At 39.4% G+C, this 15,440-nt stretch overlaps 1 protein-coding gene across 1 annotated transcript in view; it reads left to right on the top strand.

Annotated features, from left to right (window-relative positions):
• Positions 1–15,440, top strand: part of MBTPS1 (membrane bound transcription factor peptidase, site 1) — a 29,649-nt gene that overhangs the window by 9,902 nt on the left and 4,307 nt on the right. Inside the window, exons 10-19 of the mRNA XM_068956375.1 lie at positions 258–409; positions 1,400–1,561; positions 2,160–2,304; positions 3,416–3,604; positions 4,203–4,375; positions 5,295–5,410; positions 8,944–9,100; positions 9,993–10,117; positions 11,244–11,321; positions 13,769–13,909. Coding sequence (XP_068812476.1) covers positions 258–409; positions 1,400–1,561; positions 2,160–2,304; positions 3,416–3,604; positions 4,203–4,375; positions 5,295–5,410; positions 8,944–9,100; positions 9,993–10,117; positions 11,244–11,321; positions 13,769–13,909 — 1,438 coding nt within the window. The remainder of the gene's footprint in view (positions 1–257; positions 410–1,399; positions 1,562–2,159; positions 2,305–3,415; positions 3,605–4,202; positions 4,376–5,294; positions 5,411–8,943; positions 9,101–9,992; positions 10,118–11,243; positions 11,322–13,768; positions 13,910–15,440) is intronic.

The raw sequence follows: 15,440 nt of genomic DNA, 5'->3' as shown, positions 1-15,440 counted from the left end.
ATAAATAGCACAGATATTAGAGCAGTCTGCAGTAAAGCTGACACTCCTTTCCTGTGTTGATATACTGAGCAGATAAGGTGTCGTAAACAGTTTGAATGATTCTTTAGCTGTTACTTGGCATTCCTTGCTGCTGAACCTCAGCTAGTGTAGTTCATCATTTTCCTTCCGAGTGGCTGGCAGCTAATTTAAATGCTGAAATGAAACAACTGATGTTCCGTAGTTATTCAGGTACTAATTCATACATTTTTCTTTCACAGGAGCTGCCTGGAGGTTACGGTAGAGTGAAGCCTGATATTGTTACTTACGGCTCTGGAGTGAGAGGTTCTGGTATGAAAGGTGGATGCCGCTCTCTCTCTGGGACAAGTGTAGCGTCTCCTGTAGTGGCAGGTGCTGTTACATTGTTAGTAAGGTAAGCCTGAAGTAAGAATCTCTAAAAAAGATATTGATGCAGATAGAGCCATAAAAGGCCCTTAAAGGAACGCATCACATAAAAATAAATGGCCTTTAGATGTAGGAAAGCAAACTCTGAAGGATAAAATTATGGATTCTTCTGCCTGGGATGTTACCTTATCTGACTAGCTCTAAATCATCTGGGCAAAAGTGAGGCCTGTTTGGAATAATAATTACATATATAAAAATATAAACAAGAAGAACAGTAATACAAAGTAATTTTATCACATTTTTAATTATTTTAAGTTGCTAAGCTTTTGTCACTTTATGTCATAGTAGAAGAGTAGCTGCTCAAAGTAGGTACCTACAGCAGATAAGTGTCCAAGTATATGTAAATTCTGTAGGATTTAGGGCTTTCTTGGTTATTATCCAGTTGCACAAGTCTTCTGTTGTGCACTGAAGAACTTAAAAGGAAAGTAGGAGTTTCTCCTCTCTCCTTTTGAGTTTTTAACTGTTTTCTACTCAAGGATAGGACAAACCTTTATTTGAAAAACTCTTAGGCCCAAAATTCAAAGTCTTCATCATGTTTCCTGTGTAAAGTTATGCATTATTCTTTGAACAAACAACTTATTCCCCCCATACCCTGGAAGATGTATGTGGTGAGAGATCCCAGCAGCTTTCCAGTTACAGAGGCTTTGATTTTTAGAGTATTTTGTCTAGCATATCAAAATACTACCCTGATTAGAACTATTGCTGGTGATGGAGCACATTGTAAGGAGAGAAATGTATCAGAAAATTATCACTTCTGTTTTCATCTTCAGCTGTTTCAGTGAGAAATCAAGTAGTATTTGGCAAATGTGAACTGTGGATGTTGCTCAAGGCAGCCTAATTTTTGATTGTATTTTTCATAAATCAAATGGATTAGACTGTTTAAGACAGAATGGTAAACAGGGCTAGCTAGAAAAGAGAATAGAGGCCACCTAAGGTGATCTACTGTTCCCCACTTCAGCACAGTCCAGAAGCGTGAAACGGTGAATCCAGCAAGTATGAAGCAGGCACTTATTGCGTCAGCACGTAGACTTCCTGGAGTCAACATGTTTGAACAAGGGCATGGCAAGTTGGATCTTCTGAGAGCTTATCAGATCCTCAACAGCTATAAACCACAAGCCAGGTTAATTTTAATCCTTAATTAATAACTAATACACTATGATCTGCAGTATTTCTTTTCAGAAAGCAGATGATACGAGTGTAACTCAGTTGAGCAATCTGTGCTTATGCAGTGAAGAGAACTTGCAGAGGTCTTATGTAATCGTGAAATGTGAATTTTGACAGGAAAACCAATGAAAAGTCCTGGTATTTTCTGGCCAAGTTAGAGCAGATTTTGAGGAGCCTTTGAGACCTAGGTTTACTTTCTCTTCTAGGTTCAGTTTAAACTCTCAGATATTGTGAATAATGCAAAATGGACCAAAATGGAGGAGCAGATAAATTTTAGTTTTCCAGAACAAGAGCATTCTTACCATGCTTTTGCTTTGTGAAAACAGAGTAAATCTTTGACACATATTTGCAAAAAAAAGAGGTGGGAGCGGGAAGGGAGGAAGATTCTTGTGCAGGTTAAGGAAGCAATTTAAGAGCTTGATAGAGTAACTGTGGCTAGCATGTTTAACTTGTAACTTGTTCGTATATCAGTGATGTATGGTGTCGTGTACTACTTTTATTCACTGTATTTTTTAATACATCTCCCCATCCTGCCCCCCTCCATCCTGCTGTAGTTTGAGTCCAAGCTATATTGACTTGACGGAATGTCCCTACATGTGGCCCTATTGTTCTCAGCCCATATATTATGGAGGGATGCCAACCATTGTTAATGTTACTATCCTTAATGGTATGGGAGTCACTGGGAGAATTGTAGACAAGGTAAGACATGTTGTTCCAAATCTTGACTGTTAATGTTGCTAAATGCTTCCCAGAAAAGACTATTCTAGCCATAAATGTAAGTCAACAAAGAAGCTTCCTTATTGGTGAGAGAAGGAGATACAAGATATTTAATTTTGAAGGGCACACTTGGATTAATAAGATTTGTCATTGTGAACTGTCTACATGTGTTTTCCAGCGATGCACTGACTGGTTTCAGGTGTGGATATTGTTTTGTCTTTGTAAAACAGTTTGGCTTAATAAGTGCTTAGAGATTTCTTGTACTCTCTGATCATCTTTAAGGTCTTCTGGAACAAAGTATAGACTTTCTCCATCCAGTTTGGTCTGGAACGTGGGCAGTCTCCATAAAGGATCGTGACATTATAAAACATGCCTTTTACATGGGTCAAAATGACCTGAATGTGTTGACTTATCAAGGCCTGCAGCAAAATACGTTCTTTATTCCAGTAATGTTGAACATATTGGTTGCCTTAGGAGGAATTATTTTTTTTTAATTAAGCTTTAAGTAAGTTTATATGTAGAATGGATCTGGAAATTAGTACAACCGCAAGTTAAACTGCAAGTTAAATAACTACAAATTAAATAAGGCACCTATTCTAAAACTCTAGCCCATGTAAATGAGCTTACGTTCAACATGGTAGTATGAATTCTGATATCTGTTTTAGTTTTAAGTTTGCTCTGAAAGCTATTGAAGCTCTTTTCTGATATCATTAGCTGATGGTAACGCTCAGACACAACTGGTGAATCTGGAACAGCGACAGTCCTTTTTGTTATTGAAGAGAAACTTAGTGTTCCTTCCAATAAATTTTTGCACAGGATCCCAGCATAATAAATTAGGTCCATTTATGTAATATGCTGTTCAGATACCTTCTTAGAGAGTTCTGCTGTTCTGTCCATTAAGGCTGTCATGGTTAGGTTGTTTCACCGGTACAACACCTTGCTTTTAAGCTTTGTTGCCTGTTTGCAATTTGGCATAATCTTCAGAAAAGTTTAGAGGTTTTGTTTCTGTGGAGGGAGGGAGGAGGGGTGCACGTGTAAAAATCAGTGACTGTGAATACGGTTTTACCAACGTCCCTTATTCTTCATTTCACAGCCAGACTGGCAGCCCTATCTCCCACAAAATGGGGATAATATTGAAGTGGCTTTCTCCTATTCCCCTGTCTTATGGCCTTGGTCTGGATACTTAGCAATTTCTATCTCTGTAGCAAAGAAAGCAGCATCTTGGGAAGGCATTGCTCAAGGTCATGTTATGATCACAGTATCATCCCCTGCAGAAAATGAAGTAAGTTCTATTCATTTTGATTTTCTGTATTTGTGTAAGGTCACTTCACAATATACAAATACATCTTTTTAAGGGGCTGCTATAGTCCTGCCATTTTAAGTATAGATTAGATTGGGTCAAGAAACTGGAGAGTACAAATAGTAATCTTTATAGTTGAGAGCAAGATTATTAATCTGTGAACTGAATACACGTTAGAATTCAAAAATCTGTCTGGGAGACTGACTTCATAATTTTTTTTATTTATTATGAATTCTAAGTAACATGTTTTCAAACATGAGCTTATTTAAGTATTTTTCTTTCTTCTAGAACTATGCTTATTGTTCCAGAAAACGTTTTAAGGGTTTGAATGCTTAAACCAAATCATAGTTCTAAAACATTTTAAGGGTTTTAAAATTCTGAGCATAGATATAAACTGCTGAGTGCAGGGAGAAAAGGTATGGTGATTTAAGCCAGAGTCATCTCTTGGTCTCCATGGTTGATACTAGGGACAAAAGGAAGATTTCATACCTTATTTTCTTGGCCTTTTATGATCCACAATTAAATGGTGAATGTTCTTATGGGGAAAAAAGATTTCACTGAGCTTTGTTCTGTCCTTCAGTCTAAGAATGGTGCAGAGCAGACTTCAACGGTGAAGCTTCCCGTAAAAGTGAAGATTATTCCTACTCCACCTCGTAGTAAGAGAGTCCTTTGGGATCAGTATCATAATCTCCGTTATCCACCAGGATACTTCCCCAGGGATAATTTGAGGATGAAGAACGATCCGTTAGATTGGTATTTATCTCAGGTTCTATTAAATCAGTATTTCTTGATTTTATGTTAAGGATATGGGATAACTTTATTGAATGCCAGAACACCCTATCCTTTTTCAGTGCCGCATGGAGTTACCTTTTCTAATAAATCCGTGCAAAGTCCTTGACCCCTACATGTTTTTTATTGTGAAGGTTTTTTTTTATTCAGTAGGCTTTTTTATTCACATGAAATGAGAAGTTTTTAAATACAGATTTAAGACACTTGAGTTTTTTGTTTTGCTTTTAAAGTTCAACGTTTTTCTTTTCTGCCCTACTTTCTGCCATGGGGGCTGCTTTATTAGCCTTTTTGGCATTCTCTTATCAAAAACATGAGAAATTTGAAAGGCTGAACCCTAAAGAAGAGATCTCCTGTCTGTTGAGAGACCCTCTCTTTGAAGGTCTGTCTTTCGTAGATGGAGAGGGAAAATATGCTTAGGAAGAAACGTACAGCTGTGTATAAGCAAGGATTAATCAGGTCAGCGTTCAAGTTGTACACTTTTAGAAAGCTACCTGCAGCATGCAGATAAAGGAAGTGGCCAGCAACTTCTCTGCTGGGTTTCAGCAGTTACTTACGGGTGGTTGTGCTTCTTCCACAAAACTTACTGGCTCTGTGATGTGGTGCAAGCAAATTGATTTGTGCTTCATAAGGGATGTGTTTAACCTCTAGTTTTGCTGGTATAGTTCTCTGTAAGTTAAAATAAGCGCTCAGAACCAGTGTAATTAGTGAAGAATTTTGCAGAGGAGATTGTGCAGGGAAAACTTATGGGTTACCATTTGAAAAAATTGAACTTTTAGAGAGGAAAGCAGCAAGTAATGTATTAGAGGATTTAAATCAGATTTCCAGATGCCAGATTTAAATGTCTTCAACAGTTTTATTTGGTTTTTTTTTTCATTTTCTTAAGGAATGGTGACCATATCCACACAAACTTCAGGGACATGTACCAGCACCTAAGAAGCATGGGATACTTCGTTGAGGTTCTTGGTTCACCATTTACATGTTTCGATGCAAGTCAGTATGGTAAGCCTGATGCTTTGCTCTGCGTGCAATTAACTTCTTCCTAAATTTCTCAGATATTTGTAAGACTAAAAATGTTGTGGGGGGCTTGAAAAACAATTCTCATGATAGTAGAAAAGTATTATAAGGGTGCATAGTTATTAATTATATGCTTATATTTAAGTAGGTGAAGTGTCAATGTGGAATCTTGCTTCCTTGGGAATCTAGTAGAGTTGGTGCAGTTTCGTATCCTTATCTTGAAAAAGAAGGAAAAACTCCTCAGTTAAAAGCCGCTCTGTATCCAGTCCCACAGAGGCAGAACTGTATTCACTGAAAGATTTTGGCATAGTCCAAATGAAGCGTAGATGAACTGTAGACTAAAACTGAGTGTCCGTTCTGTTTTTTTTTTTTTTTTTCTCCTTAGCAGTGACATTCTAAAAACCAGATTTTTGTGGATAGATTAGAAAGTGGGGAAAGCATTCCATTAAAACATATGCAGTAGTGAAGCAATGCGTGATTTGTTTCTTCTGTGTTCATCAGGCAGGAGGTGTGATAGATTTGCCAGGCAGGAGGCAAACCAAGCTGTCCAAGTTATTTTCTGCTCTGGTATGCCCCTCTAGTTGACCCTGACGTGCTCCATTAAGACTCTCTCTTCTTTTGGGCTGGGATGTTTTTTAGTGGACTGTAACGTGAGGGTGAATTCTCCTAATAGTTTCCTGGTTCTGGAAATGCTATCAGTGGTGATCTGCTTTTCATGGTTCATCAGCAAATATCTCACCATTGCTTTTTGAGTTCAGTGAATATGCAGTGTGAGACAGAAATGTTAGCTGTGGAAAAAAAGAAAGTAACCAAACTAGTTTCTCTTCTGAAACTGCGAGATTTGTTGTTGACAGGGAGCAGCATCAAGGGACTTTTCTCTCCCGTCTTTCATTGTCCTTTTGGGGGAATGGGTGGAAAGGCTGAACCAATTCTTTCCTACGCCATATCTCAAAAAGAGATTTAGAGGATGGTCAGTGTATGTTTGACAAAGTGGAAAAGAAAGAGGTTTGGCTGCGCTTGTTTTTTTTTTTTTTTTTTTTTTTTTTGCTCTCCCAGTAATCCTCCTGTGGTTACTTCAACAACTCCCAGGTGTTTCCTGTGCAGCAGCTGTGTTGGTAGTGGTATAAGTCTAGGTCTACACTGTGCCTGATGTGATTAGTAGTTTGTTGGGCTTCCAGAATTTCCTCAGCAAAGAGAAGCAAGAGAGGACAGATTGAATGCAATGATCTGTGATTTATTTCTTGTGGGACAAAAAGTGATCTCATCTTTGCGTAGTCATGCTTAACAGGTGGTTTGCTTAGCCTATTCTGAGAGCAGCAGATACACTGTCTCTCACTGCAAGGGCAGATCTGCTTTGCATGCACAGATCTGTCAACTACAGCTCACGTTTCTCCGTAGGGGAATGGAGAAGCTGTCTTAGGAAAATAAATTGGAAGAGTTTGGCTTTTAGGATGCCAAAATAGGCTGAGAGGGGAGGTAAGTGCTCCCTGTGGCTGCAAAATCCATGTAGGGGGGAAGGGTAAGGTAAGGACAAGACACTAAGAATGGAGAAGAACAGAAATGTGCAGGTGGAATTAATTTGGTAAATGAAGTGAGGGTATGACTGAAATAGGCTTCTAATCACAAGACTGGTTAATGTTTTTTCTTTAGACTTTAGTTAATTTTTTTATACAATTACAGAATAGTTGAGGTTGGAAGGAACAGTTGGAGATTATCTAGTCCAACCTCCCTGCACAAAGCTGGGTCAACTAGAGCAGGTTGCTCAGGTCCGTGTTCAGTCAGATTTTGAGTATTTCTAAGGATGCAGACTCCACAACCTGTCTGGGCAACCTGTTCCAGTGTTCAGTCACCCTTACAGTCAAACATTTTTTCTTATGTCTAAACAGAATTTGCTGTATTTCAGTTTGTGCCCGTTGCCCTTTGTCCATTCACTGGGCAAGAGAAGAATCTGACTGCGTCTTCTTTACACCCTACACATTAATATTTACATTATACACGTTGATAAGGTCCAGCTTCTGTCTCCTCCCCTCCCCAAGCTTTTATTTCTCCAGGCTAAGCAATTGAGCCCCCACCAGCCTCTCCTCATATGACAGATGCTCCAGCCCTTGAATCATTGTTCTGGCTTGTCGTTGGACTGGCTCCACTCTGTGCATGTATTTCTTGTCCTGTGGAGCCCAGAGCTGGACACAGCAACTCTGGATGTGGTCTTTCCAGTGCTAAGCAGAAGGGAAGGATCGCCTCCCTCAGCCTTCTGGCAACATTTTTCCTAATGCAGTGCAGGAGGCTGTCGGCCTTGTTTGCCACGAGGGCGCATTGCTGGCTCAAATTCATCTTGTTTTCCACCTGGAGGCCCAGGTCTTTTTCTGCAGAGCTGCTTTCCAGCCAGTCAGCCCCCAGCCTGAACTGGTGCATGGGGTTATTCCTCTCCAGGGGAGTGCTTTGCTGAACTTCAGGAGGTTCCTCTTGGCCCGTTTTTCCAGCCTGTCGAGGCCCCCCTTGGGTGGCAGCGCAACTGTCTGATCTGTCAGCTGCTCCTCCCAGTGTTGTATCATCTGCAAGCTTGCTGAGTGCGTGCCCCGTCCCATCATCCAGCTCATTAACCTGATTCCAGCAGGATCTTTGCAAGAAGGTGTTTTGAACACAGACTGCCTGAGCTCATAGAATCGTCTGGGTTGCAAGGGACTGCTAGACACAGAGCTAGCATCAGCGCTGGGTCAGGTTGCTCAGGGCTTCGTCCAGTCAAGGTTCAATTGAGTATCTCTGAGGATGGAGATTCCACCACCTCTGTGGGCAACCAGAGAGTGAAGAAGCAAAATGGCTTAATATATACGAGCAATTAAAAGGCATAAAGATCTTTCCAGGGACTAGAAGTTTATTTTTCTGGTTATGTACAACTTGCTTGTTTGCAGGAGCAGGTTAGGGCTCTATGAATGTAGCAATTCCCCTGTAGCCCGATCTGACAAAATGCAACTGTAGTTTTCAAGGTCTGAATCAAACCAAGTTTCAGAATAACCGTTGCCTACCTGGCTGTAAGTCTGCAGTAGCGACTGCAGTACTATTTAGAACTGGAGCAGTGAAAAAGTTTGTGAAAAAGCTTAGAGAGCGTTTACATTAGTGTTTTAGTTTGGATCACAGTGTGTGCTTTTGCAAAAAATCTCATTCTCCTCTTGTGCCAGTTTGGCTCCATTTGTAGAGCATTTGGATGAAATCACACTGAAAAATATACTTCAGATGTTAGTGGACATTAGTGGTTTATGGGACCAGATGAGCACCAGTCATAAGTAAGACTCAGAAGGCATACTGTGCTGACAAACTAAGGATGGGATATATTTATAAACTGAACTAACTTATATTCCCCCAACTTAAAAGTGACTTCTTTAGACGAGCTGCAGGGCAGGGCACATGGACAGGATGCTCTGCAAAATGTGTGCTTGCATTGCCTTTCTGTGTTGGTTGTATGAATACTGGTAACATCACAGTTACGGCTTGGAGAACTCTGTTTTTGCTTTTACGCACAGGGACTTTATTGATGGTGGACAGTGAGGAAGAGTATTTTCCTGAAGAGATCACCAAGCTGAGAAGGGACGTTGATAACGGCCTTTCACTCATAGTGTTTAGTGACTGGTACAACACATCAGTGATGAGAAAAGTCAAGTTTTATGATGAAAACACAAGGTACTCATTTGCGTAGGCTCTGTGGGAAATGAAATGTCGTACAATTGCCATTTTGTACACTTGTTACCCTGAAAAAAAGCGAATGTGATGTAACCTATTTTAGCACTTGTAACGCTTCTCATGCTACCCCTAAGAAAGGGAACACCTCAGGACCAAAATTAACCTTAACGACAGCTTAAAGAGAATAGCTGCCTATTTTATTGTGGTTGTGAAGGCCCGCTTTTGTAAACGTAATCTTCTTTTAACGCTCAGAAAAAGATTTAGAATAAAAAGAAGTAAGAAATCAGAGACTGACAAACGAAGAAAATTGATGCATTTTCACTTTTGGGGAGGAGAATGGAAAGAAAATGTGGATTGCGAACAGTACTGCTGGCCTCTGCACCCAGTATTGAATTATCCCAGTATATCGTGTAAACGGAAAATACACTAATATCATTATTGATGATAAAGGACTTTATAATTGCTGTAATTATCACTCTGTTTTGTGTTACTGTTAGGCTAGAAAGGTCCATTTTACATTTTGTGAGCAGGTAATACTTGCTGTCGTTAGAGATCTATGAGGAGCAAGTGACAGGACCATCATTGTTGCCTCATTGCCAAACAAAGAACCTAAGTCAGGATTTCTTCCTGGTGCGTTAAAATTTTTCATGGAACTGGAACGTGCTGAGAGCTCTACCTCATTGATATTACTTAACTTGTGCTAAATAAAGTGGATATCAAAGTGAGACAGTTGCTTACGTGCCCCTGGAGTTAAAGGAGGTTTTGAGATATAGTTCATTATTTAAGTGACTTTGGAAAAGTCTGCATGCAGGGAGATACCCGATTTTTCATAATACAAACTCTAGGAGCTTTCTGTATACTAACAAACTGTGTTACATGATAATTTTTACAGGCAGTGGTGGATGCCCGATACTGGAGGTGCTAATATACCAGCTCTTAACGATCTGCTTTCTGTCTGGAATATGGCCTTTAGCGATGGGCTATATGAAGGTGATTTTACCATGGCGAATCATGAAAGTGAGTATTGGAGTTCAGTGCCTACACATACTATGAACAGTGCAGTGCGTTCTTTGCAAAATAATGTTCTGCAAGAGTCAGATTTTCTGAGTGAGATTCAAGGGAACTGCTCTGAAATTATGTGAAAAGAGCCTCTTAAGCGTGCTTAGATGATGACTTCCTTTATAGGTATCTGATAACTTTTCAGACCCGTAATGAATGTCCTGAGTTTATAGTGGCATTCCAGGTGATGATACTTTAAAGGGTATTGTTGGGGTGTGTCTCTGTTTGCCTGTACTATAAATGTTAATTGCTAAGATGGAGCCTTTGGTTTAGTCCTGGTTTTAATTCTGCAGTAATTTTTGCAATTGATTGCAACGTTGAAATTTGGGAGGAAAAAAATCAATGGAGAGTCCTTCTTTGGAATTCACCAGTCTGGAGAAGTGTCACAAAATCCTGAGACGCTTCGTAAATTCCTCTTCTCGTGATCTTTTGAATTGTCCCTCTGAAATAGCCTGAAACGAGTACGTTTCACTGGTTTCGAGTTCAAACCTTCTGCTTAGATTTCAGAAACTGGAATCAATTTCAGACCACCTGGGTCTAGACAGTCTTTGTTTTTAAACTGACCAAGTCACTTGATGTTTTGATGCTTCATTTGCAAATGAAGCCAGTTTTTTGACCAGTTGATTTGGAACATGTATTCCTAAGGTGAAGGCACCAGCTCTGAGGGCTCTGTACACTCTCCAGTGTTGATTGAAGGGAACAGGTTCTCTGTAGTATAAGTAATGACTGTTAGTATGAAATACTGAATTTCTCACCACATTTTAAATCTTGGTTTTAGGGTAACGGTAGGGCAATTAAGCTTTTCAGCTGAAGAAAGGTAATGTCAGTCAGTCTCCTAAATGGAAAGGTTTGAAAGCAGTATGTAAAGCTGAACCTGTGAAAGCTGTGTTTAGAAATGCCTTGCCCATAAATGTATGTATTGATCATATTGTGGTCTTGGTCAAAATATGCCGAATCGGAGAAATATTTCTAGGAATGTTTTTTTTTTATTCCTGTGCTTGTTTTCACAGCTCACTGAATTATGGTAGGAAAGGAGGAAGTGTCACTTCTAGTCAGTAAATTGCAATTTTGTGATGTTTTTCAGTGAATTATGCATCAGGATGCAGTATTGCAAAGTTTCCAGAAGATGGCATTGTAATTGCACAGACTTTTAAGGATCAAGGTATGTGATTCCTTTTCTTTTTCTGTATTTTAAATAGAACTTCTTTGTCGCTGCACAAGCACATTTACAAACTCTAAGGATATTAAACATATGGAGAGAAAAATGCGTTGAAAGGGTAGATATTTTTTCAATTTGCCTAGAACCTGTAGCTGGATAACTGGCAGGTAGCTATAATGTGGTACTGTGTCTGATTTTTATACAGTACAGTAATACACAAGTCTATATATGCAGTCTGTTATTGTTTGCTACATGTAAGCCCATCCGCACGTGTGTGTATATCAAACGTTCATCTTTTGGCGAGGCGAGGAATTGTGTTGTAATTCATTGTGTCACTTGTCCATATTTCTCATAAATTTCAAGTGATGCTGAACTTTATCCACAGGTAGAATTAATCTAGTCATTGCCAAATGTGAATGGTATGAGTGTTTTGGTAGCTCTGATGATATAAGGGCATAGGTAAGGAAAAGTGTGGTAGACAGTGTCGCTCACTGGACTGATGTAAGGGAAACATTTTTAGGCATGCAGAGAGCTTGTGTGCTCAGGCTTGAGTAGTGATCTGTTCTCTATGTTTATCCATTCTCTTTAGTTTTATCATAGCATCTTTTAATTTGTGAGGTGGTGATGCAGCACTGTAACAGGAGCAGGCCATTTTTAAAAGTAGGTTTTTTTATGAGCCTTTAGGAAGTGCTCTGTAGGAGCAAGTGACCGGACCTGTTACCAGATTGTGCATCTAACTTGTATATATGGGAGAGTTTGAGCAGGTGAGCAGAAGTGCATGGGTAGCTTCGGATATGCCTCAGCTGCCATCAGAGAAGGTTAGGAAGTTCATTGTGGTTTTGAGTGACTTAGACATGCGATTACCTGATGGAGAAATGTTCTCCAACAGTAAGGAGCTCATCCCTGTGAGCCTTTTGGAGGATAGACGATGCCCCTGGAATGCCTTGTGTTGAGGACTTGGGTATTTGATTGCTAAGCAGAGAGCGTCACTTTGACAAGTAGCCTGCTAGACCTGCTTTCTTTGTTGAAATTCTGTCATTTCAATGCATGAAGCAAAACAGCTCTATGTTTTGCTTCTTCGATCTAAAGGCAATGTCTAAAAGCAGAGGAGACTGTAAACGCCTAGCATTTGAAGTTTGCATTCTTATTCTGGATTTTGAATTGAGGGTTAGAGGTGGGAAAACCTTTCACCTAAAAATGACTTTCTGCAGACTTTTTTTTAGTTCCTTCATGAATTGGGGCATTTTTCCTCTTGCTCTCCAAGGCAGCTTTCAGTTGGAGAGAGGTGAAACAATTGGATAGATTTTTATGAAAGGAACAGCAGATTATATCCAAGTGTTCTCTGGATTTTCCTGCGTGTACCCTTTCATGCTGGGTTACCTCCCCGTGCTTTTTTTTTTCTCCCATCTTTTCTGTTGACAGATTATCTCCATTATAATTGCAGATATCTTGCAAAAGTGTTTTTAAGTGCCAATTTCTTATTTATATACTTACGGTGCTTTTCGAGGCAGGCTTTTAAATGATACTCTTTCAAAAATTGCTCTGTACGATATCGATGCGAGTGTTTCAGAAAAGGCTGAGTAGCAGATCTCTGAAGCGCAGCAGGGCTGGATGTAATGAAGTATGATTTTCTTTGCTAATGTAAAGAGCAGCTGGAGCGAGTAGGGAATGATATTTGCCAAGGATTAAAGAGGAAAGAAAACAAGGAAATGTATGTGCCTTTCTTTTTTAGGGCTATGTATCCTTGCTAAACAATACTTTTCTTTGTTCCTAAATGGGAAGTTGAACAGGTGAAGTACAAGGGAAGCTAGGTTACTGCCAAGTCGCAGAGAGATGCAAACCAAACAGACTTCAAGGTGGGCTTCCCCCGCACTGCTGCTTTAAATGATTCAGTCAAAGTCTTGGTCCTGCAGCTGCTGCGTACAGAGACAGATGACGTATTTCATGGAACGGCTGTATTCCTTTGTTTAGTTCCACGGTAGACTTTCTTGTAGGAATAGTTAAGCACAGCAGTAAAACAGGTTGGTGAAGAGCAATATGCATTGTGATGGCCAATTCTTAAGTTACTAAATTCTGTAGAATTTTACAGAAGAACTGAAAGATATCAAATGATTTGTAAAGCAGTTAATTTTGATTTTAAGCTTGTTTCTGAATATATTAGGATTTTTCTTTCACGTTTATTCAAGATAAGCCAATAAGCAAGGTCTTTTTCTCCATCTCCACTGAAGAAGGAAAAGGGTGACATCAGTAGGAAATTTTGTTATCACGGTCTTGGAGCAGTTTCATTTTTATCATGTTATGTATTTTTTCTGAAAATGTTGTGCATAAATATGTGAAACGAAGAGCAGCGCAACTGCCTTTTTAAGTTTGCAATGTAAGCTGTGTTGACCTGTAAATCAGATGGTGTTGATGCTTTGTAGGTTATGCTGTTTATTTTCACTTTACTTTAGGTCTTGAAGTTTTAAAACAGGAGACTGCTATAGTTGAAAATGTCCCTATTTTGGGACTTTACCAAGTTCCTTCCGAAGGTGGTGGCAGAATTGTTCTGTATGGCGATTCTAACTGCTTGGATGACAGCCATCGACAGAAAGGTGTGTAAACAGAATAATTCTTGTCTTAAGCTCTCATTTATTGTATGGGTTATTTACAGCTCCCATCAGACATAGCTGTTTTCTAGGGAATCATTAACTAGCAATTAATCCACATTCTGCAGAGCACCACTGAAAATGCTGTAAGGTACAGTTACCAACAAAAGAACGACCCGTGTTAAATAGCCTTTTGATAGTTCTAAGCTGTTTTTTTTTTTTTTTAACTTAGATCTCTTGCCTGCATTTCTGGCCCAAAAGTTTTTGGGAGTTTGCTTTGTTTATGTGTTGAGGGCAGTTGGTTCCAGGAAGTACTAACGATTGCACATTCTTGATTTGAAGTTGTGAAGAGGCAATTACAGACCCCTGCGGCCTTTTTTTTTTTTCATAGCTGCGTTTTCAGGGTGTCATGTAGTTTAATTACTTGTTTTGCCTTTGCTTATCAGTGTGCCTTGTTCCCTTTGGAACATTTCCTGTAGGGGCTTATAGTAATGCTGAACGTTTCAGTTGTACATTATTATTGTCATGTTTTCCTAGTTTAATGCAAATTAGGTGCTGTAAATCTATCAGAAAATAGGCATTTCTGTTTAGGTTTTCAAAGAGTTCGTTTGTAACTCTAGGTAGCAAGCGCGTGAGTCATTCTGTGCGTGCAGTTTCTGTAACTCTCAGAGAAGTCATTCTCTCTTCCTACACACTGTGGTGGTTTCTTATGAAACCTTTTTCTACTACTTTGTCTGATCTGGCTTTCGAAATTCTCAAGGGATTGATTGGGTTTCTCCTGCCTCTTTGACATGTGAAGTGTAGGCTAATAAATCTGGGGCTCGAGAGGGTGAAGATAATCCAGTATGTGAGGTCTTTTTCTGCATCTCCACTGAATGCAACATTCAGCTTGAATTTTCCTTTTATGATTAAAAGTGCATTTATAATTTTTATATAATTTTTATAAGATTTTACCATTCATGTTTTAAACATTGATGTGTGTATGTTATATAATCCATTCCTTGCCTAATTTATCTAAGTTTAAAGGAACTTACTGCCTAAAGGGAACTCTCCGTCATTAGCTTGTTTCCCTCTTTCCCAAACATTTTCTTTCTCTTTGAGTATTTTCCAGCTTCTCTTTTTCTGTCTTTGGGCAGCTTCCTATCACTTGCCGTAACACCGACACATCGGGGCCTTCTAGGCTTACTGTAGGTTATTGAAAGCATGTACTGTGAGAGAAGTGTGGCTTTTAATTAAGTAATAGAAAATGATGCTTTTTGGGACCCTAATGCTGTTAAATTCAGTGTGGCTTGTGGAGCAAGAAAAACTGGAAGGCTTTAAAAAAAAACCTTTAAAGTTAACTTTTAATTTGTGAACCGTGAGCTGTATCTCCTGCAGAGACACGAGTGGCCTCAGCTGAGGTGAATTCCTAACATTTGTGAATTTAAGCCCTTAAAGTGGGGTTGACCTCTTTGCAAATCAAAGGTGAGGGTTTAAGGGACCCCAGGATTATGAGGATTAATTCCCATTCCCAGCCAACTGTTCTTTGGGGAAGAAG

This window comes from Struthio camelus, chromosome 10 (genome assembly GCF_040807025.1).
Source record: "Struthio camelus isolate bStrCam1 chromosome 10, bStrCam1.hap1, whole genome shotgun sequence".
NCBI lineage: Eukaryota > Metazoa > Chordata > Aves > Struthioniformes > Struthionidae > Struthio > Struthio camelus.
This window is presented reverse-complemented; position numbering and strand designations above follow the sequence as displayed.